Raw genomic sequence first — 22,258 nt, 5'->3', positions numbered from 1 at the left:
AGGAACCTTGGCTAGAGCTGTACGCTGGCAGGAGCCAGAGAGTGGGGAAGTTGCTAAAACTTCCACTATGGACTTATAATGGACTGGATGCCCACGGTACGTGGATCGTTTATGTTAAGAGCAGTTTATGCTGAGAGTGTTTTTAAATAAACTGCCAGAATTTTTATAAAGAGACTGTGTACATATGTTGCTGAAGCTACTTCACACCGCTTCAAGCGAGTGGAACCCCCAGGTTGCGGGGTGCAACGTTACACGTGGAGAATGCGGGCATGCGGTCTGGTTGCTAGGGGCAACACAGCCTGGTTGCTAAGGGCAACGGCCTAGGAAGTATTGCTGTGGATTGGCGGGTCCACGAAAATTTTGTCTGCGCACTCAAGCAGCTGGCGGTGGATCGGCGGGTCCACGAACAGGGACAGCGTGCTCCAGCTGCTGGCAGTGAATCAGCGGGTCTGCGGGGTTCTGTTCTGCAGTGGCGAGAGACCAGTGACTGGAGGTTCCAGGCCAGCCGGAATTGCGAGGCCCTCCTTGGTGAGCAGTGATACACCACCGGCTGGAGATCCTGGTTGTACGGGCGGTACAACCCGGAAAGGTTAGTGGTTCTCTAACCCCCCCCGTCTTTGACCACCGGATATTACCCATTGGAGCGCCCCTCCTGTTCCTCTTCTTGTTGCAGCATGGAGGGGCCTGAACCAGCTGCTGCAGAGCCAGCAGCACCAACAGCATGTGCCAGGAGGGCCAGTGACAGCAGTGGGGGCTGAAAGCCAAAAAGAGGGAATGGTCCCTGCGGATGTTGTGGAGGAGCTGTACCCGTTCCTGGTCCGGGGACAGTAGGAGCTGTCAGTGTGTAGCGATGTCGCAGCCATGGACCAGTTTGAGCGTTCCCTTCGGGGGCCAGTATGGACACTGGGTGCCCAGGGAGATAAGGGCGAACGGTGTGAACTGGGGGCTAAGGACATTGCATGGAAACCGCAAAGGCGGGCGGAGTCCCAGAAGGGAATAGTTACCCAAAAGGGGGCGGAGTCCCAGAAGGGGGTTGTTACCAAAAAGGGGGCGGAGTCCCAGAAGGGAATGGGTACCCAAAAGGGGGCGGAGTCCTGGAAGGGGGTGGTTACCCAACAGGGGGCGGTGTCTCAGAAAGCGCTGATGACCCACAAGGGGGTGGAGCATTTTCAAGCCGAACAGGTGGACTATAGCAAGGGGCAATGGGGTTCGCCTTACCTATGTCCTACCTGCGGTATAGGCTATCCATCCGATGTGAGGCCACAGAAGTGCTCCGTGGACTTGAATGGGCTACATGTGTTTGGTCTGTTAGACCCGGAGAGCCGGTTGACCTTAGTGAGACCCATGCCCAATCTCCATTTTATGGATGATAGGACAATAGAAGGAAGCTGTGTGCATGGGACCACTAAAGAATATCCTCTGGCCAGAGTGATGATTCAGACGCCCGACCGTATGGGGCGCCCAGACGTGGGTGTGGTTCGGGATTTGATCTATCCCGTTATCATGGGACAGGACTTTGAGTTGTTTAAGGACTTATGGAAGACAGAGGCCGGGACTGATTGCACAGGAATGAGTTGCCCCCCCCCCCTAAGAAAGCCTCTTTACCTTATGAGGTTAAAAGGGGTCCTTGTTGTGCAGTTATGTGTGGTAAGGAGGAGATAGCACCTCCTAAAATTGACTGTCCTGAGTTAGGGGTGACCAAGGGACATAGAGGGTCTCCCCAAGTTATTGACGTGATGTCTCCAAAGGGAAGTGACAGTCTGACCACTAAAACCCAAGTAGTTTCAGGGGAGGAGTCTGACACCTGGTTAAGCGGGGACATGTTAGTCCAGGACACCAGGGGGAGTGATGATGACTCCAGTAAAGACACTGACTCTAGAAAGGGGACAAACGAGTACAGTGAGGTACAGATGAGCGAGAAGGGTAAAACATCCTCTCGATGCCGAAGACGTAATAAGCGCCGAGAGGGGGCACAGTGTATGTTGTCTGAGGGTGCAGAGAAAGTGACATGCCTGGGTAATGAAGACATGGTGCCAGTAACAACTGCTACGGTAGAGTCAGACGGTGATATCCTACAAAAGAGGAATCGGAGACGTAACTGACACATTGTAACAACAGAAATCAGCAGGGTGAAAACGCAGAAAAGGAGCCAACCAAGGACGTAATGGTGGTGGTCCCTATGATTTCCCCGGGTGCAGCTGATAGTCTGTCAAGCCAGAGTGGTATAGGAAATGGAATCCTGGAGAGTGAGGGGGGAGGAATAATCCCCAACAGTCATAGTGAGCAGACTGGTGAACTACCGGGTGCTGGGGTGGATGACAGCGAATTCAGCCCCAAATCTCTAAAAGGAACAGAGTGCCATGTTGAAGGGTGTGACACCCAGGCTGAGGGTGACACTGCAGAGACCCCAGAGAAGTTGAAGGTAATGCAGTGAAGACCCAAGAAACAGCTGGCGCTGAAGTGAAGAGAGCCTCTGAGGAGGTGAAGTCAGGACTGAGAGCCTGCCTGACCTGCTTGGTAAAACCAAGATGGAGGATATAGAGAAGGTCGTGGGTAAGAAGAGTAAGAAACCCAAAGGTTCTGCAGCTGAGGCAGGTACACTGGCAAGCGATGATGTGCTGCCAGAGAAACCGATAAATCGGGACAACAGTGGTCCGTGCGATGAAGCCATGGAGAAGGAGCCAACCCCAGAGTTGAAAGCCGAATTCTCTCCCGCTTCTGAGCAAGCTGACGAGCCACCTATCTGTGAGGCGGCTGAAGGTGAAGCAGCTAATACCCAAGAGAGGGGTGACTATGACAAAGTTGAACCCCACGAAAAAGCCAGAGATGTAGAGGTGGAAGAAGTCTCGGAAAGAGGGTGTCGTAGACCAGAGAGGTCCGCAAGTGAAGACTCAATCAAGAGGATGAGCAAAGACCATCTGCAACAAGACATACTTCTTAGGCAGGCTACTGAGAGTCGAGTAAGGGAGCTGGAGAAAGAAGTGGCTGAGCTCCGAAGTCACTTGGCAGAGTACCAGTCCAGGTCCCAGGTAGCCTTGGAGCAGATGGAGCAGCGAGTGTCGATCCTGACCAAACTTGTTGAAGCAGGGGAGGCCCAAAGAGAGCTGACTCTGGAAGCTAAACTGGACAAGCATGTGGAAGCAGCAGGGATGAATGAGACTTCTGTCAAGTGCATGGTGGATATACCTGAGGACTTAAGAGAAGCGTGTGCCACCGAGGGCATGCATGACGAATTTAAGAGAGCTGTGGAAGCGTGTGAGGTCTACTGTACTCCAGAGGCTGAACAGTTAGTGATATTGTCCACCACTGCAATTCCTGGGCAGCGGGTGGCTATTCTAAAGGACATGCACTTCAGATGTGTTCGTATGAAGTGGCAGGTCCAACTGCAAAATAAAGAAGCCACTAGACAGCTAGAGTATAAAAGGAAAGCGCAGAGTCTGGCGGAAGATATCATCCTAGTACCCTGGGCTCTGGTGGGGAGAGTCATTGGAAGAACCGGATGAGTCATGCAAGACATGGTGAATAAGTCGGGATTGGTGAGATTTAGGCTATGTGCCCACGCTAGAATGTCCCTGCGGATTTTTTTGCCTGAAAATCCGCGACTTTCGCGGCAAATCCGCACCCGCGGATTTGCCGCGGATTTACCGCGGATTTGCCGCGGATTTTGATGCGGATTTTTTTTCCCCATTCAAAGCCAAAAATCCGCACCAAATCTGCACCAAACAATTGACATGCTGCAGATTTTTCCGGATCAAAATCCGCGGCAAATCCGCCGCGGAAAAATCCGCAGCATGGGCACAGCATTTCCAAAATGCCATTGAAATGGCTTGGAAGTGCTGCTGCTGCAGATTTTCGGCAAATCCGCGGTAAATCCGCGGCAAAATCCGCGGTAAATCCGCGGTAAATCCTGTAGCGTGGGCACATAGCCTAAGAATCCCTGCTGCTAATGAGCGCAAGATACCCAGGGAAGCTGGTATAGTTCAGTTCATCTGTGTTGGGGCTGTAGAGAGTCTTGGAAACATTCGAAGCCTTCTTGAATATCGGGTACACCATGTACGTGACATGGAGCGGTTGAGGCAAGAAAACCTGAAAATTGAGGAGCAGCTTCGCCAACTGTGTGGGGGACAGCAGCAGTCTTCCACCCGTTGTTCAGAGGAAAGAAGTGGAAGATGGCGTGTCGGTCCAGTAGTTAAGACATGCGATAAAAGGAATCGCCGACAGAGAAGTAACCTGTGATGTACTGTAGATAGTGGCTGCTATGAGCTTAGAGTTCCCGACAGTAGCCCTGGGGGTACACGAGTAAGCCTAGGTTCGGACAAGACTGTAGGTTTGACTGGGGACATGTCTCTCTACTACGGTGACCCTGGGAGGGGGTCAGGGAGAGAACGGTCCGGAAAGGGGACGTCCTTTAACCCTAGGTTGACACGACGGGGTTTGGTGACAGTGTCGGGCGATGTCTCAGGGACTAATGCTCTTGGGCACCTTGGACGGCCCTCTCGACTGGTGGGGCATGGCAGCGGGGATACCCTGTCTCGCGGCCCCAGGTCATTGGCAAGTGTTCTCCCCTACGGGTTTGAACAGAGGGGGAGGGTATGTGAAGTATCAACCAGCTGTATTACAAAGGGCCGGTATGTTTTGCAGAAGCGTGGGTGCTCTGCAATGTGAAGTTGGCTGGGACCTGTGGTTCCACAGGATTGCATTACATGCATAGCCATGGAAGGGTGTGTGATGCTGATTACACACTCCTTACCACCTGTGGGTGTGGCTCCAGGGGTTAAAGCAATCCTGTCTCTGAACCTGGGTGGAGTGTGTCTAGGGCAGTCTAGAGCAGGGGTCTCAAACACGCGGCCCGCGGGCCGCATGCGGTCCTTCGGGTGGCTTCTTGCGGCCCGCAGGCCCGTGGACCTGGTAAAGATGGCGACCGGTGCAGGGGCCGCAGCTGCCAGTTATTTATTTCAGCCTACAGTTTTGTCTTTGCCGCGCACAGTGAAGTTCTCGCTGCAGAACGCAATAACAGCCGCCTGCCAATCAGAGGCAAGCACCTGCTGCATATGACCTCAGATTGCCTGTGATTGGCCAGTGGCTGTTGTGCAGTGAGAACTGCTCTGCACGCGCCGGCCGAAAGTTCAGCGATGACAGCAGCTGTGATCATTACCGGGTCCACGTGCCTGCGTGCCGCTGACAGCAGGTGAGAAGAATGTTTTTGTGTGTGTGGGGTTCTGTGTTGCTGGCTGAGGCTGCACTGTGTGTGTGTGTGGTAGCTGAGGCTTCACAGAGTCCACGTGCCTGCATGCCGCTGACAGCAGGTGAGAAGAATGTTTTCGTGTGTGTGTGTGTGTGTTTCTGTTGCTGGCTGAGGCTGCACAGGGTGGGGGTGTGTGTGTGTGTGTGAGCTGAGGCTGCACAGGGTGGGGGTGTGTGTGTGTGTGAGCTGAGGCTGCACAGGGTGGGTGTGTGTGTGTGTGTGTGTGAGCTGAGGCTGCACAGTGTGGGGGTGTGTGTGTGTGTGAGCTGAGGCTGCACAGGGTAGGGGTGTGTGTGTGTGTGAGCTGAGGCTGCACAGGGTGGGTGTGTGTGTGTGTGTGTGTGTGAGCTGAGGCTGCACAGGGTGGGGGTGTGTGTGTGTGTGTGAGCTGAGGCTGCACAGGGTGGGGGTGTGTGTGTGTGTGAGCTGAGGCTGCACAGGGTGGGGGGATGTGTGTGTGTGTGTGTGTGAGCTGAGGCTGCACAGGGTGGGGGAGGGTGTGTATTAGCTGAGGCTGCACAGGGTGTGTGTGTGTGTGTGTGTGTGTGTGTGTAAGCTGAGGCTGCACAGGGTGGGGGTGTGTTTGTGTGTGTGTGTTAGCTGAGGCTGCACAGGGGGGGTGTGTGTGTGTGTGTGTGTGTGTGTGTGTGCGCGCTGAGGCTGCACAGGGTGTGTGTGTGTGTTAGCTGAGGCTGCACAGGGTTGGGGTGTGTTTGTGTGTGTGTGTGTGTGTGTGTTAGCTGAGGCTGCACAGGGTGGGTGTGTGTGTGTGTGTGTGTGTGTGTTAGCTGAGGCTGGGGCACATTGCTACAAGGGGACAAGGATGCACACATTTTTACAGAATGGGAAACAAGATGGGGCACATTACTACAAGATGTTGGCCAAAATTACTATGCGGTGGTTATTGTAAAACTGTATTACTTACAAAAAGGGGAAAAAATGTAAAAAAAAAGTGTGTATGTATATATATATATAACACACACACACACACACACACACACACACACACTACACATTTGTTATAATGGACAAATGAAAAATGTTCAAAAAAAGGGATTCAAGGGTGTATAGAAAGAAAAAATGGTACCACTACCAATGTCACTTTGTCCTGAAAGGAATGCGGCCCCTCAAATTATTTTTTTCCTGTGTGCAGCCCATACACCCAGCCGAGTTTGACACCCCTGGTCTAGAGAGAGACTGGCTCTAGACTTCCAGTGTGTGTGCTAGAGACGAGTGAGAGCAGAGCAGGGAGCTCTGGATGTATCAGCCTGTGTGGAGGCTGAACACAGGGCTCTGAAATTGAGTCTGAGTTGAGACTGAGGTGAGTGCAGCCAGGCCAGGGCTGCAGGGCCGAATCTCTCCTGGAGGAGAGACAGACAGGGGTCTGCAGAGGGCCCTGGGTGCTGGAAGGAACCTTGGCTAGAGCTGTACGCTGGCAGGAGCCAGAGAGTGGGGAAGTTGCTAAAACTTCCACTATGGACTTATAATGGACTGGATGCCCACGGTACGTGGATCGTTTATGTTAAGAGCAGTTTATACTGAGAGTGTTTTTAAATAAACTGCCGGAATTTTTATAAAGAGACTGTGTACATATGTTGCTGAAGCTACCTCACACCGCTGCAAGCGAGTGGAAGCCCCAGGTTGCGGGGTGCAACGTTTTATATATATATATATATATATAAATATTGTATTTCTTTAAATAAAATCCCAAAAGCTCATATTATAAATGTGCAATATATATTATATTATATATATAGAGTGAATTATCTAAAAACCATTGACATACAGCTGATTAGCGACTTGTTCACTTGATCTAATTACTATTCCACATAGACAATAAAACACAAATGTATAAAAAATAGGAGCGGTTTCCACATTCACAGCGTTCATTATGAGCTTTACATTTGGATTTCTTCTTGTCGCTCTTTTCTTTCAGCGCAGTAAATACAAAGGTTCTGCTCTGAATTATAAAAGATTTGATTCAGACGTATTCATGGAATTAAGGATAATCGTCTTTCTTGCTGCTTTTTAATAAAATGGAGCTTGTTCCTCGTGGGAACAGCGTGATGTATATAAGCTGATTTTTCTCCCAGATACAGAATTAACACTTTAGGCCGCCCCTCCCCTTTTAAATGCTGATTATTTTTTTTAAGATATACTGTACTAATAAGTGACATGTAAAGAAAACTTCTCTATTTTCCCTTGTAAATATAAGCCACTGAGTTGCTCTCTTGCAGGAGGCATTTTATTGGAATATTAAGCCATTTCATATTCAGAAGAAGCGATCAACTCCGCTGAGTGTCTGTCTTAGGCTAGTTTCACACTTGCGTTGGACGGGATCCGTAGCATTGCGTTGTGTGACGCATGCAACGGATGCGTTGCATATAGTGGCACAACGGATGCTGCGGATCGTACAAAATAACGCAATCTGTTATAGGTTTTTTTCCTTGACTTTACACAACTGCGCATGCTCAGATGTGTAAAGACGGATGCGTTAACGGAATCCGTCAAATGACGCATTCTAACGGAATCCGCCACCATAGGCGTCCATTATAAAAAAAACGGACGCCAAACGGATTCCTGCAGGTTGCGTTTTTTTGACACTCCGCCAAGCACAGAAAAACGTTACATGCTGCGTTCCATCCGCCCGACGCAGCGTCAAAATAACGACGCTGCGTCGTCCAGCGGATGCAACGCAGAAACTTGCGTTACAGTGCGTCGTCCATACAAGTCTATGGAGAATAGCGCAGTGCGTTAACGGACTGCGCTATTCTCCATAGTGACGGAATGCGCTGAACGCAAGTGTGAAACTAGCCTTAGATAATATGGGATGGGGTACTGTCACACGGAGTTTTGCACAAACTTCGCCAACTGTCATGGCAGCATCTACTGTAGCTCTGTTCAGATTGCAGATTCTGACACTCTGACCGATGGTTTCTCTGGTGTCTGAGGCACACACACAGGCAGACTCGGGCTTCGACCTCCTGTGTGCTAAATCGTAGGCAGGCTTCGCAAGAGTTAAATTATGCTGGTCTGCTTGCTCCTTTGATCACATTTTGTGGGGAGGCCTATCGCATCTGCGCTCCTCCTATTTATGCTGGTTGAAACCTTCCACCCATGCCAGCTCTAGTTTTTCTTTGTTGTGTGAGGTGTGGTATCCCAGACGCTCTGGAGATAGTTGCGCCTACCATGGTTCAAATCCCATGAAGGACAACATCTGCAAGGAGTTTGTATGTTCTACCCGTATTTGCGTGGGTTTCCTCTGGGTTCTCTGGTTTCCTCCCTCACTCTAAAGACATACTGATAGGGAATTTAGATTGTCCCCATTGGGGCTCACAATATGTCTAATGTATGTAAAGTGCTGTGGAAATAATGGCACTATATAAGTGAATAAATATTATTATATTGCTTTGTGCAGTTGTGGAGTTTACCCATGTTGTTTTGTAACGTCCTTCCTGCTCTTGCTTTCCTCCTGAACCTCTTATCGTCTTTACCTTTTGTGTGTGCGTGCTATGTGACAGAGTTTTGGTGTCCCTTGTCTGTCTTTATCTGTGGGTTTCATCTCACTCCTATGCCGTCCTTCCCTGGGGACAGGGAAACTAATCAGGACTGGTCAGTAGCAGGACCAGGCGTTTGCACACTATAGTGGGGGAAACCGCAGGAAACCCTAACGCTTGCCTCTCCTGGGGAACAGAGGTCCGTTACGGACTGAAATGTTTGTGCTTGGTAATGTCTTGCAATAGAATTCACCATTCTTTAACATCAACTCTTGAGTGCCAAGCTTTCTGTTATATTAGTTATGGGATTGAATCCTACTTGTGCACCATCAACAGAAGTGCCGTGTTTTGCTAGAATCTGGGGCCAGGAAGGAGACTCGGGCCTCTTCACCATCAAGAGTATCCCTGAGGTTAGAGATAGTAAAGGGCCCCCTAGCTTGAGGGACAGCCTAGGAGCTCCAGTTCCTCGCTAGTCCATAAGTCATCACAACAGGGGTCAGCCCTTTTGTATCACCGATTTTCTAAGCAAACGGTTCTGTCCTCTTTCCCTTTATGAGTTAAGCATTTCCTCTCTGAATATCATGGCGGCCCGGCTGGAATAGTAATTTTCACCTCCTATCATCATTTATAAATTCCATCAATGTGAAGATTCATTTTTTCTCTCTCTTCGTTATAATCGCATTATATCACTTTTTACGTGTTAATCTTCATGGTCTAGAAGCGCCAACACTTGTAGATTAGCATGAAGGCATGTAACGAAATCCGTGTTCACACTGAATATCTTATCCCAATTATTCAGGGGCTTCTGAATGGATTAATGTGCTACAGACCCGAGGATCCAGTGGATTACTTGGAAAATTGCCTGCAAAAAGTAAGGGAATTGGGAGGATCGGAAAAAGTCAAGTGGGACACGTTTGTGGGACCAGACAAAAGAAATTTACCTCCGCTCAATGGTGGACAAGCACGAAGATCCTTCCTCAGAAACGGTGAGTGATAAAGTGAAGATTTAACCTCCATTTCCAGCCAGGGACGCTGTTTTCTGGGGTCCGTCCCAAAACTGCAGAAGGTAGATGCCAGCATTTAGATTAATGGGGCTGATCCGCAGCAGAAGTGTATTTACTCCGTGTGCACAAACCCCAAGATGGGTGTCAGTAGGGCGCGCTGCACCATTCAGCCAAAGAACGATCCTGGTTTACACAGAGTGTTTTTTTAAAGTATTTTGCTCACGGACCTTATATATTCACTTTTCTTCTCTTTTCTCAGTGTTGCCAGAAAGTTGTAATTTTCCTTATCGGCGATACGACCGGCTGCCTCCCATTCACCAGTTCTCCATAGAAAGCGACACCGACCTCTCGGAGACGGCCGAGCTGATCGAGGAGTATGAAGTTTTCGACCCCTCAAGACCACACCCAAAAATTATACTGGTGATCGGTACGTGAACCCTTGTTCCACGTGACGTTTTGTTATGTAGTGTGGTATATCACAGATTTTTACTTTTCTTAAAAACAAATTAAAAATTTGTTTAGATTAGAAAAATGTTTTTTGTTTTATTTTTTTTTTGTATTCTGGAAGTTATTTAATTTTTTTCTAAAGTATTCCCCGTAGAGATGAGTGAACCCGAGGTTTGGTGTTTGGAGTTCGTATCAAACACTGACTTTTCCCAAAAAACAGAGTTTGGGTGCTTTATGTATGCAAACCACTGTTGCGAGCATCGCTGTACTCGGGGACGCTCGGTGCTCTGGAGACGCTCGGGGCTCTGGGAACGCTCGGAGCTCTGGGGACGCTGGTTGCTCTGGGGACGCTGGTTGCTCTGGGGACGCTCGGTGCTCGGGTACACTCGGTGCTCGGGGACACTCGTTCTGGGGACGCCCGGTGCTCGGGGACACTCGTTCTGGGGACGCTCTGTGTTCTGGGGACACTTAGTGTTTTGGGAACGCTCTGTGCTCTGGGGACGCTCTGTGTTCTGGGGACTCTCTGTGTACTGGGGTCGCTCGATGCTCTGGGGACGTTCGGTGCTCTGGGGACATTCGGTGCTCTGGGACCACTCGGTGCTCGGGACCGCTCGGAGCTCGGGGACACTCGTTGCTCGGGAACACTAGGTGCTCTGGGGACGCTCTGTGTTCTGGGGACGCTCGGTGCTCGGGGACACTCGTTGTTCTGGGGACGCTTGGTGCTCTGGGGTCGCTCGGTGCTCTGGGGTCGCTCGGTGCTCTGGGGACGCTCTGTGCTTTGGGGTCGCTCGGTGCTCTGGGACGCTCTGTGTTCTGGGGACGCTCTGTGTTCTGGGGACGCTCTGTGTTCTGGGGACGCTCTGTGTTCTGGGGACGCTCTGTGTTCTGGGGACGCTCTGTGTTCTGGGGACGCTCTGTGTTCTGGGGACGCTTTGTGTTCTGGGGACACTTTGTGTTTTGGGAACGCTCTGTGCTCTGGGGACGCTCTGTGTTCTGGGGACTCTCTGTGTTCTGGGGTCGCTCGATGCTCTGGGGACGTTCGGTGCTCTGGGGACATTCGGTGCTCTGGGACCGCTCGGTGCTCTGGGAACGCTCGGAGCTCGGGGACACTCGTTGCTCGGGAACACTAGGTGCTCTGGGGTCGCTCGGTGCTCTGGGGTCGCTCGGTGCTCTGGGGACACTCTGTGTTCTGGGGACGCTCTGTGTTCTGGGGACGCTCTGTGTTCTGGGGACGCTCGGTGCTCGGGGACACTCGTTGCTCTGGGCCGCTCGGTGGTTTGGGACGCTCTGTGCTCTGGGGACGCTCTGTGCTCTGGGGACGCTCTGTGTTCTGGGGACGCTCTGTGTTCTGGGGACGCTCTGTGTTCTGGGGACACTTTGTGTTCTGGGGACACTTTGTGTTTTGGGAACGCTCTGTGCTCTGGGGACGCTCTGTGTTCTGGGGACTCTCTGTGTTCTGGGGTCGCTCGATGCTCTGGGGACGTTCGGTGCTCTGGGGACATTCGGTGCTCTGGGACCGCTCGGTGCTCTGGGACCGCTCGGTGCTCGGGGACACTCGTTGCTCGGGAACACTAGGTGCTCTGGGGACGCTCTGTGTTCTGGGGACGCTCTGTGTTCTGGGGACGCTCTGTGTTCTGGGGACACTCTGTGTTTTGGGGACGCTCTGTGTTTTGGGGACGCTCTGTGTTTTGGGGACGCTCTGTGTTTTGGGGACGCTCTGTTTTCTGGGGACGCTCTGTGTTCTGGGGACGCTCTGTGTTCTGGGGTCGCTCGGTGCTCTGGGGTCGCTCGGTGCTCTGGGGACACTCGTTGTTCTGGGGACTAGTGATGAGCGAGTACCAAAAAGCTCGGGTGCTTGAGGCTCGGGCCGAGCATCCCAAGATACTCGTGTACTCGGCCCGAGCACCGAGCCCAATGTTATCCTATGGGAGACCCGAGTATTATTCTGAAATGACCCCCGGCAGCATGTTGAAACCATAAAATTGTAAAGTAAAAAAAAAAACGTGCGTGTGTGTGTATGCGTGTATATATATATACATGCGGAGTGGAGTGCGGGAGGGGCCTTAGCCGAGCGGGGAAGTGTCGGGCTAAAGGCACGGTCACGCTGTGAGGGCCGGCCAAGCACTGCAATTCCACAACTAACAGGGCTGTGGCATTGCGGTCTGCCAGCCAATCCCTGCATGAGGGCTGGCTCTCAAAAGAGCGCCAACTAGTGTTGAGCGAGTATGCTTGTCACTACTCGGTACTCGCACGAGTATCACTGTATTCGGGATACTCGGCGGGTACCGAGTAATCTCGCGATACTCGTGCTGTACTCGTGGTCTTCATGTTGGCGCTCTTTTGAGAGCCAGCCCTCATGCAGGGATTGGCTGGCAGACCGCAATGCCACAGCCCTGTTAGTTGTGGAATTGCAGTGATTGGCCGGCCCTCACAGCATGACCGTGCCTTTAGCCCGACACTTCCCCGCTCGGCTACGGCCCCTCCCGCACTCCACTCCGCGTGTATATATATATATGCACGCTTACACACAAACGCACGTTTTTTTTTTTAATTTACAGTTTTATGGTTTCTACATGCTGCCGGGGTCATTTCAGAATAATACTCGGGTCTCCCATAGGATAACATTGGGCTCGGTGCTCGGGCCGAGTACACGAGTATCTTGGGATGCTCGGCCCGAGCCTCAAGCACCCGAGCATTTTAGTACTCGCTCATCACTAGCGCCAACATGAAGACCACGAGTACAGCACGAGTATCGCGAGATTACTCGGTACCCGCCGAGTATCCCGAATACAGTGATACTCGTGCGAGTACCGAGTAGTGACAAGCATACTCGCTCATCACTACTGGGGACGCTTGGTGCTCGGGAACGCTCTGTGCTCTGGGGTCGCTCTGTGCTCTGAGGTCGCTCTGTGCTCTGGGGTCGCTCTGTGCTCTGGGGTCGCTCTGTGCTCTGGGGTCGCTCTGTGCTCTGGGGACGCTCTGTGCTCTGGGGACGCTCTGTGCTCTGGGGTCGCTCGGTGCTCTGGGGACGCTCGGTGCTCTGGGGACGCTCGGTGCTCTGGGGACGCTCGGTGCTCTGGGGACGCTCGGTGCTCTGGGGTCGCTCGGTGCTCTGGGGTCGCTCGGTGCTCTGGGGTCGCTCGGTGCTCTGGGGTCGCTCGGTGCTCTGGGGTCGCTCGGTGCTCTGGGGTCGCTCGGTGCTCTGGGGTCGCTCGGTGCTCTGGGGTCGCTCGGTGCTCTGGGGTCGCTCGGTGCTCTGGGGACGCTCGGTGCTCTGGGGACGCTCGGTGCTCTGGGGACGCTCTGTGCTCAGCCCAGAGCAAACCGCTTGCAGTGTTTGATCGGCTTGCCCTGGGGGTACAACAGTATGATCGGATGTAGTGTGTGCCAAACAAAAAAAACCCACCCACCTCAATCTGTTTATGACTGGCTGCATGTGGGCAGAGACCTGAATTGCCCAATTAGTGACTTCCATTGGGGCTCAGGTCAAGTCCAGGTCCCAAACCGAACTTTCTCTAAAGTATGAATGAAGCCGCAGAACCCGAACTTTCACAGGTCCACTCATTATCTAATTCCCAGTAGATGGCGATTGCAGAGAGCATGTGTTACTCTGGAGGACCTGACATGGTCACTTGGACAACGCATTGATTTAAATAAGCACTGCGTAATGCTACATCTTTCCTGCGGAGGTGCTGTGGGGAAACTGAACACTTGTTACTGCGCCCTCTCACAAGGGGGGATTTTCTCATACAAACACTTAGGTGATAAGTGATGGCGGGGTTCTCTCTGAGACCCCAACAGTTACAGATCTGTCCCCTATTTGAATGGAGCCATGGTTGGACATGCACACTATTGCTTGATTTAAAGCCTATGGCTGAAGACCAGGCCAAATACGGACACATGCTGGGTTGACACTCCATTTAAATGGGGGGGAAAAAGACCCTTTAAATTAAGGGGGGGGTCTCATAGAAGAGAGGTCAGGGCGATGGAGGTGATAAACCCCAACCTGCTGGCATCCCGGCTCCTCTTTTGATTGGCCGGTCTGGCACAATGTGACACCCACACATGATATTGCTCCACCCTGACTAACCATAAGAGGACCCATTATGGAGAGATGAACACAGCCTGGCAGATAATGGGCAGCGTTGGTAATCGTGGCTTGTAGGACGGCTCCGGTCCGTGTAGGAACGTCGGGTGCCTGTGAGCACTCTTCTCCGGCTGTTGTGTGATTTTGTTGTTTTTTTACATTAATTAAATGTTTAATTATCTGCTTTCTGTAAAGTAATTATGTTGATAATGTATTTGGCCGTGGTGATTTGTGCAATTATTTTCCTCTTGGATCAAAACTTTTAATGTTTCTAATAATAAAATGGAAAGAAAATCGAAATAATGGGGGAAATCTCATGAGGAGACCAGCAATTTCATCAGAAGTAGTTATTACAGTGCTACTGTAGACCCTGGTTTCCTGTGGATAGATAAGTATTTGGGGTTGGAGTGCCCCTTAAACTGTAGATACACACAGGTACAGGTGTGACTGATGTCTTATTGACGGTTGAGTAGCTGCTTTATTCTGACATCTTTGCTCCTCTATACGCAGTATATGTTTGGTGCTTTCATTACGCACAATTCCTGTGTTTGAAAGATCCATGTTATCAACATCTCAGCGACTTGTCCTACTTAGCGTTGTATCCCCATTCTCTTCTTTGCCAATATCATTCACTCCCTTCCCTTTCCTATCTGTGCTTACATCATTTATATGGAGAGACAGGGAGGTGGAAGTATCTGTGCTTACATGATTTATATGGAGAGACAGGGAGGTGGAAGTATCTGTGCTTACATGATTTATATGGAGAGACAGGAAGGTGGTAGTATCTATGCTTGCATCATTTACATGGAGAGACAGGAAAGTGGTTGTATCTGTGCTTACATAATTTACATGGAGAGACAGGGAGGTGGTGATATCTGTGCTTGCATCATTTACATGGAGAGACAGGAAGGTGGTCGTATCTGTGCTTACACCATTTATATGGAGAGACAGGAAGGTGGTAATATCTGTGCTTGCATCATTTACATGGAGAGACAGGAAGGTGGTCGTATCTGTGCTTACATCATTTACATGAAGAGACAGGGAGGTGGTGGTATCTGTGCTTGCATCATTTACATGGAGAGACAGGAAGGTAGTTGTATCTGTGCTTACATCATTTACATGGTGAGACAGGGTGGCGGTAGTATCTGTACTTGCATCATTTACATGGAGAGACAGGGAGGTGATTGTATCTGTGCTTACATAATTTACATGGAGAGACAGGGAGGTGGTAGTGTCGTGGGCGGAGGAGGGGACGCCGCGCTCTCCCTCTGCTCGGGTCCGGCTGCCGCAGCTGCTGCGGTCTGCTGCTGCTCGGTGGCTCGAGCGATGGGCCGGATCCTGGGGACTCGAGCGGCGCTCCTCGCCCGTGAGTGAAAGGGGATTGGGTTTTGGGATAGTTTGTCCGTGACGCCACCCACGGCTGTGGTGATTGAGTGGACACCACCGCTGCTCTGTTTGGGGAGCCCGGGAGTGCTGGTACGGAGCAGCCAGTTATTGATTTGCCCCTCCGTGGGTAGGGGTCTTGGTGCTCCCGGGGCCCAGTGATGGGGTTGGTATGGTGGACAGGCGGGTATGGGGCCTGTGGAGGTGCAGGGGCGCAGGGGCAGCGCTGTGCCGCACGGCACGGAGGTACTCACTCAGCCAGTAAACACGACACAGTTCTCGGTAAACAAACGGCTGGTTGGACGGGTCCCTCGGACGGTTACGGTGCTGCGGTTCCCTGCAGTTAGCGGTGACGGTCTCTTCCCTGCACCTATGTAAAGTCTCTTGGTAGCGATGGGTCCCCACCGGTTACCCACTCCTCGGCTTCAATCTGGGCCGAAGGAGCCCTACTTTGCCCGCAGGCGCTGGCCCTGGGAAACTGGTGCCCTGGCGGTGGCGGTGTCTCCCCTTCACGGTCGGGCTGTTGCCTTCAATCGGGACTTGGTTGTTAGGAGACAGAGGTCCCCTTCACTGACGGATTTAGCAAATTATGACGACTCCTAGCCTTGCCGGGATCCGAAAGGCCCCTGCCCTGGTGCTGACTGTTCTTCGTATACTGCTCCGATACCGCCGGGTCACCACCCGTCCGCGGTCCTTCCAGCAACCTCCAAGCAGTCCCCCTGCAGACTATCACCGCTGTCTGCTGACCTTGCTGTCACAGTCCGGGGCACACACCCGGACCAACTTTAGGCTTTCTTAAATGTTTCTTTACTGTCGCCACTCTTACTGTCCTCCTTTACCACTTCACTGTTTACTCCTTACACTTCAAACTCTCTCTCTGATCTGCCTGGTTTTCCCGCCTCCAGGGCTGTGAACTCCTCGGTGGGCGGAGCCAACTGCCTGGCCCACCCCCTGGTGTGGACATCAGCCCCTGGAGGAAGGCAACAAGGATTTTAGGTTAGCTTAGATGTACCTGCAGGGAATGTGGGGTGCGTGTGATGTTGTGACCTGTGACCCCTGGCTTGCCCAGGGCGTCACAGTAGTATCTATGCTTACATTATTTACATGGAGAGAGGAAGGTGGTCGTATCCGTGCTTACATCATTTACATGGAGAGACAGAGAGGTGATAGTATCTGTTCTAACGTCATTTTAAATTGAGAGATGGAGGCAATGCTATCTATGATTCTGTGATTTACATGAAGAGACTGGGAGGTAGCCCTATCTGTGCTTATATCATTTACACTTATAGGGAAACCGTTCTATCCGTACTAACATATTAAATATTGGAAGAAATAGAGATATGGCTGCTTGTCCTGACACTGCTTACAGAGTGACATAGGAGGTAATGCTATTTGGGCTTGGATTTTTTATTTGGAGAGACATGGAGGCAGTACTGTGTGCTTACATAATTGACATTGAGAGACAGGGAAGCAGTGTGATCTGTTTACATGAGGAGACAATGCTACTTGTGCTTACGTTATTTTCATGAAGAATCAGGGAGACAGTACTATCTGTGCTTACATTAGGAACAGTGAGAGAGGGAGTCAGTACTGTCGGTGCTTACATCATTGATATAGAGAGACAAGATATGGAGAGACAAGAAGGCAGTACTATCTGTAATTGTATCATTGCCTGTGAGGGAGAGAGTCAGTACTGCCTGTACCTACATCGATTACAGAGAAGCAGTACTGGCTCCCTGTCTTGACATGGAAATGATGCAAGCACACAGTACTATCTGTGCTGTTGAGGAAAGTTTCTCTTACTCATCTATACACATTGTTGCTCCCTTTGTGTGATGCCACAGGAGGTTTTTCAATAGCCTTAAAGTAGAAGGAGGACGAGTTGGGCAGTGACTGCTGCCTCCAGGCAGGACAAGAGCACTAATCCTATTAAACTGTATAGATTGTGCTAATGTAATAACATCTCAGACAACCGTTCTGCTTCCACTTTAATCAATTCATCTAGAAGCCGTGCGAGCTAAATTGGCCTAAAAGCTGCTGTAATTCCTGCAAAATTCTCCATACCCCGATATAAGAAACACAAAGCTGAAAGTAGAAATTATGGACAGATCTGTTATAACTCCGCAATGATTTTATTTCTATAGAATTCAGGTTTTTTTGTGTAATATATTGGTTGATAATTACATGAGGAGAGACTTTCAGGCAGGAAGGCTCGGTCATCGGAGTGCAGCATGTGGCCAACACCATGGACAATGGATTATGTATTTTTAAAGGGTTGCTACGCAACTTTCATATTTATGACCTTTCCGAAGGATAGATGATCAGTATTAGATCTATGGGGGTCCGACACCGCCACTGGGTTCCACAGATCCGCCTTTGGGTTCCGCAGATCCGCCTTTGGGTTCCGCAGATCCGCCTTTGGGTTCCGCAGATCCGCCTTTGGGTTCCGCAGATCCACCTTTGGGTTCCGCAGATCCGCCTTTGGGTTCTGCAGATCCGCCTTTGGGGTCCGCAGATCCGCCGCTTTGTTCCGCAGATCCACCACCGGGTTCCACAGATCTGCCACCGGGTTTTGCAGATCCGCCGCCGGGTTTTGCAGATCCACCGCCGGGTTTTGCAGATCCGCCGCCGGGTTTTGCAGATCCGCCGCCGGGTTCCGCAGATCCGCCGCCGGGTTCCGCAGATCTGCCGCTTTGTTCCACAGATCTGCCGCCGGGTTCCGCAGATCCACCACCGGGTTTTGCAGATCCGCCGCCGGGTTTTGCAGATCTGCCGCCGGGTTCCGCAGATCTGCCGCCGGGTTCCGCAGATCTGCCGCTTTGTTCCACCGATCTGCCGCCGGGTTCCACAGATCCACCACCAGTTTCCGCAGATCCGCTGCCGGGTTTTGCAGATCCGCCGGGTTTTGCAGATCTGCCGCCGGGTTCCACAGATCCGCCGCCGGGTTTTGCAGATCCACCACCGGGTTTTGCAGATCCGCCGCCTGGTTTTGCAGATCCACCGCTGGGTTTTGCAGATCCGCCGCTGGGTTTTGCAGATCCGCCGCCGGGTTTTGCAGATCCGCTGCCGGGTTTTGCAGATCCGCTGCCGGGTTCCGCAGATCCGCTGCCGGGTTCCGCAGATCCGCTGCCGGGTTCCGCAGATCCGCCGCTTTGTTCCACAGATCCGCCACCGGGTTCCGCAGATCCGCCGCCGGGTTCCGCAGATCCACCGACGGGTTACTCAGATTCGCTTCCGGGTTACTCAGATCCGTCGCTGTGTTCTGCAGGTACAGTACGTCGCTGCGTTCTGCAGGTACGTCACCTGGTTCTGCAGATTCGCTGCTGCTCAGATATTCACCTCCTACACAGTGTCCGAAGCCAGAGCATCAGAGCTGTGATCACTGTGCAGGGGCCATTCTCAGGGGCTTTGGCTCCGCTCCTATTCACTTAAATAGGAGCTGAGTACAGAGGGTAGGTCATCAGTATGGAAGATCTGAACATCTCTTTAAAACCAGCTAGTGATACATATATATTTGTTTTATTTTCTGAATGTAGATTTTCACCTTTACACCAGCCTTATAAGGGCCATCGTTAGCAATAGTCTGGAGATAAATAACTGACTGCTATGGCAGAGGGTAATGGGCATTCTCTGTGATCTGAGCAGGGAGGGGGAGGAGGTGAGCTGTGACATCACCTATTGTAAATGGTGAATCCTGAGATAAACGGCAGCTTTGTATATCATGTGATGAAGACCAGTCAAGAGCAATCAATACTTTAGCAGACGCAGCTTCTCCAGGTGAGGAGAAAGCCTCTTTAATTCTGCTATATCCATATTATTTCTGTACTTGTCAGTTATCACTCACAGACCTGTGTTGATAAGCCTGCAGCATCTGGGGAAAGCAAATAAAGTGCTGGTGCGAAAATGGTCCCCATAGGACTCAGTACCTGAGCCCCTGCCAACACACAAAGCTCTGTAATCTCCGAGACTGGCTTTGTAAAGCTCGGCCGCATTAAACTATCAAAGCAGAAAAAGGATCTGAACCCTGTAAATGTTTAATCAGCAGCAATTAAAAAGTTCCTGACTCATCAGTGTGAGAATCGCCCCGGTGCCACCGCTGCTAATTAAATATGGCTGCACAGCCGGTGCCCAGCAGCCCCCGGATCTGCGCCCTCTGGTCGCTCGCAGCACCATTCACTCATCACTTTCTTCTGTGACCTCAGTGACGGATCGCGCTGTGGAGACATTCGCCCGGACCAGCGCGGCAGATGGAGGATTCAGGTCACTATTTGTATGACGCATTTAATGCCCAATATTTTTAGGAGTGTACTGACTTTGTCAGAGGCAGTGACCTGTACACCCAAGCATTTATTTTAGCTGCGTGAGTAAATACAGTGAGATGGGGAAAAAAATGGAGGTAGTGACCTGGGTGGCAAATATGATGGCAGCAGCGGAAGAGGAGTGTGTTCTTTTTGGGGGAGACAGTGACTTGTTAACTCATTTGATTTGTTGAAGGCCGTGACCTGTGATTATATCAGAAACTGCATGAAAGAGAAGGCGATATAATGTAAAGAGGGGGGGGGGGGGGGACACCAAGCAGTCATCTAGACTCCGGACAGTTTAACAGCAGCAGGAGATGAGTTTGTTGATCTTGTGACAGACAATGACCTGTCCAGTCATGTGATTGCCCCACCGCTAGATTTAGCAGCACAGTGTCCGGAACGATCAGTGATAAAATGAACATGCAGCTAAATGTTGAAGCTTATGACACCAGCAGCGGGAGAGTGTGCTGACCGTGCAGGAGGCAGTGACCTGTCCAGTCATGTGATTGTCCCCCTCTAGATTTGGCAGCACAATGTCAGGAACGATCAGCGACAGAATAAACATGCAGCTAAATGTTGAAGCTTATCACAGCAGCAGTGGGAGAGTGTGCTGACCGTGCAGGAGGCAGTGACCTGTCCAGTCATGGTATTGTCCCCTGCTAGATTTGCATTGCCAGGACTGATCAGCCATAGAATAAACATGCAGCTAAATGTTGAAGCTTATGACCGCAGCAGTGGGAAAGTGTTCTGATCGTGCGGGAGGCAGTGACCTGTCAATTATATTAGAAAGTACATGAAAGAGGAGGCAATATAATGTAAAAAGGTGGAAGAAACACCTAGCAGTCATCTACACTCTGGACAGTGTAATGGCAGCAGGAGATGAGTGTGTTGACCTTGTGACAGACAATGACCTGTCCAGTCATGTAATTGTCCCCTGCGAGATTTGGCAGCACAGTGCCAGGAACGATCAGTGATAGAATAGACAAGCAGCTAAATGTTGAAGCTTGTGACAGCAGCAGCGGGAGAGTGTGCTGACCGTGTGGGAGGCAGTGACCTGTCCAGTCATGTGATTGTCTTCCTCTAGATTTGGCAGCACAGAGCTAGGAATGATCAGCGACAGAATAGACATGCAGGTAAACGTTGAAGCTTATGACCGCAGCAGCAGGAGGAGAGTGTGCTGACCGTGCAGGAGGCAGTGACCTTTCGGATTATATCATTGTTAGTGAGGCCTGGACGTTTGGGACAGGGCAGTGCCACATTGTGAAAAGAGCAAAGTCACAGAATAGCAGCATTGTCATCCATCATCACCAGCAGAGTATTTCGGAGGGTGACTGCACTGATCGCGGGGGAGGCAGGGACTCGTCCATTAACGTCTGTTAGAGAAAGGAAGAAGTGAACGTGACGACACATTGCTCTTAATTAATTTCTTGATATTGAAGTCTCGTTTGACATCAGGTAATTAACTGAGGCCAAATTGATTTAGTCATAAACCCACTGATTAAGACGCGAGCAAATACTGTCCTCTGAGCTGGATGACGTCTCCTGAGGAAAGTGCAGATAATTGTGGAAAAACGCAGGAAAATCCGATCATGGAAAGAGGGCAAGTAAAAAACCAAGAAACGACTTCTGACAGCAAGGATCCTCCAAGAAGGAGGACGGGGAAAGGTTTCACTCCCCAAATAGGACTATGGACACACTATCCCATGTTCTGTCATCTGTAAACTTTTTGTTTTTGCAAATTGACTTTTTCGAAATTATAGTTTAAAGGGGTTTTCCTATTATTTATGGCAATATTTTTATTAACGCTTCACTCTGTCCAGCAGTCCCATGGACAATGAGTTGAGCTGAGGTCGAGGATGTGCATCTCCTCCAGGTCCCGGGATCCACAGCTCTGTACTGGGACCCCACAGCGGTCTGTTAGTTTTCCCCTATCCTCTGGTTTTGGGAAAATCACATTAAGACATATTGGAAGGTTTTATTTGTGTATGAAATGTTACCTTTATGTCCCGCTACATCTGCTCTGTTAGGCCAGGATTACACGACGAGATGTGTCCAGCGCTGTCACAGAACGGGTCGTGCTGCGCATCTCCTTGGCTAGTATACATCATCTGCATCTCCAGGACCCTGAACCCACAACTCGTTTCTTTTCTGTCCATGCTGTTGCACTTTCAATCAGTAATTTCTTTTTCAAACTGTGTTGGATTTACAGAATAAAATACAGGGAATAGTAAGTGCCCATTCAAGCTTTGACCTCCTGTAATGAAACAGATCTTTTATTCCATGAGCGAGTTGTC

The 22,258-nt window shown here is 50.8% G+C and overlaps 1 protein-coding gene across 1 annotated transcript in view; it reads left to right on the top strand.

Moving 5' to 3' along the window:
- Positions 1-22,258, top strand: part of AK5 (adenylate kinase 5) — a 187,650-nt gene that overhangs the window by 17,801 nt on the left and 147,591 nt on the right. Inside the window, exons 2-3 of the mRNA XM_075320281.1 lie at positions 9,542-9,728; positions 10,006-10,173. Of these exons, the coding sequence (XP_075176396.1) occupies positions 9,542-9,728; positions 10,006-10,173 (355 nt within the window). The remainder of the gene's footprint in view (positions 1-9,541; positions 9,729-10,005; positions 10,174-22,258) is intronic.

Source organism: Anomaloglossus baeobatrachus, chromosome 8 (genome assembly GCF_048569485.1).
Source record: "Anomaloglossus baeobatrachus isolate aAnoBae1 chromosome 8, aAnoBae1.hap1, whole genome shotgun sequence".
NCBI classification, from domain to species: Eukaryota; Metazoa; Chordata; class Amphibia; order Anura; family Aromobatidae; genus Anomaloglossus; species Anomaloglossus baeobatrachus.
This window is presented reverse-complemented; position numbering and strand designations above follow the sequence as displayed.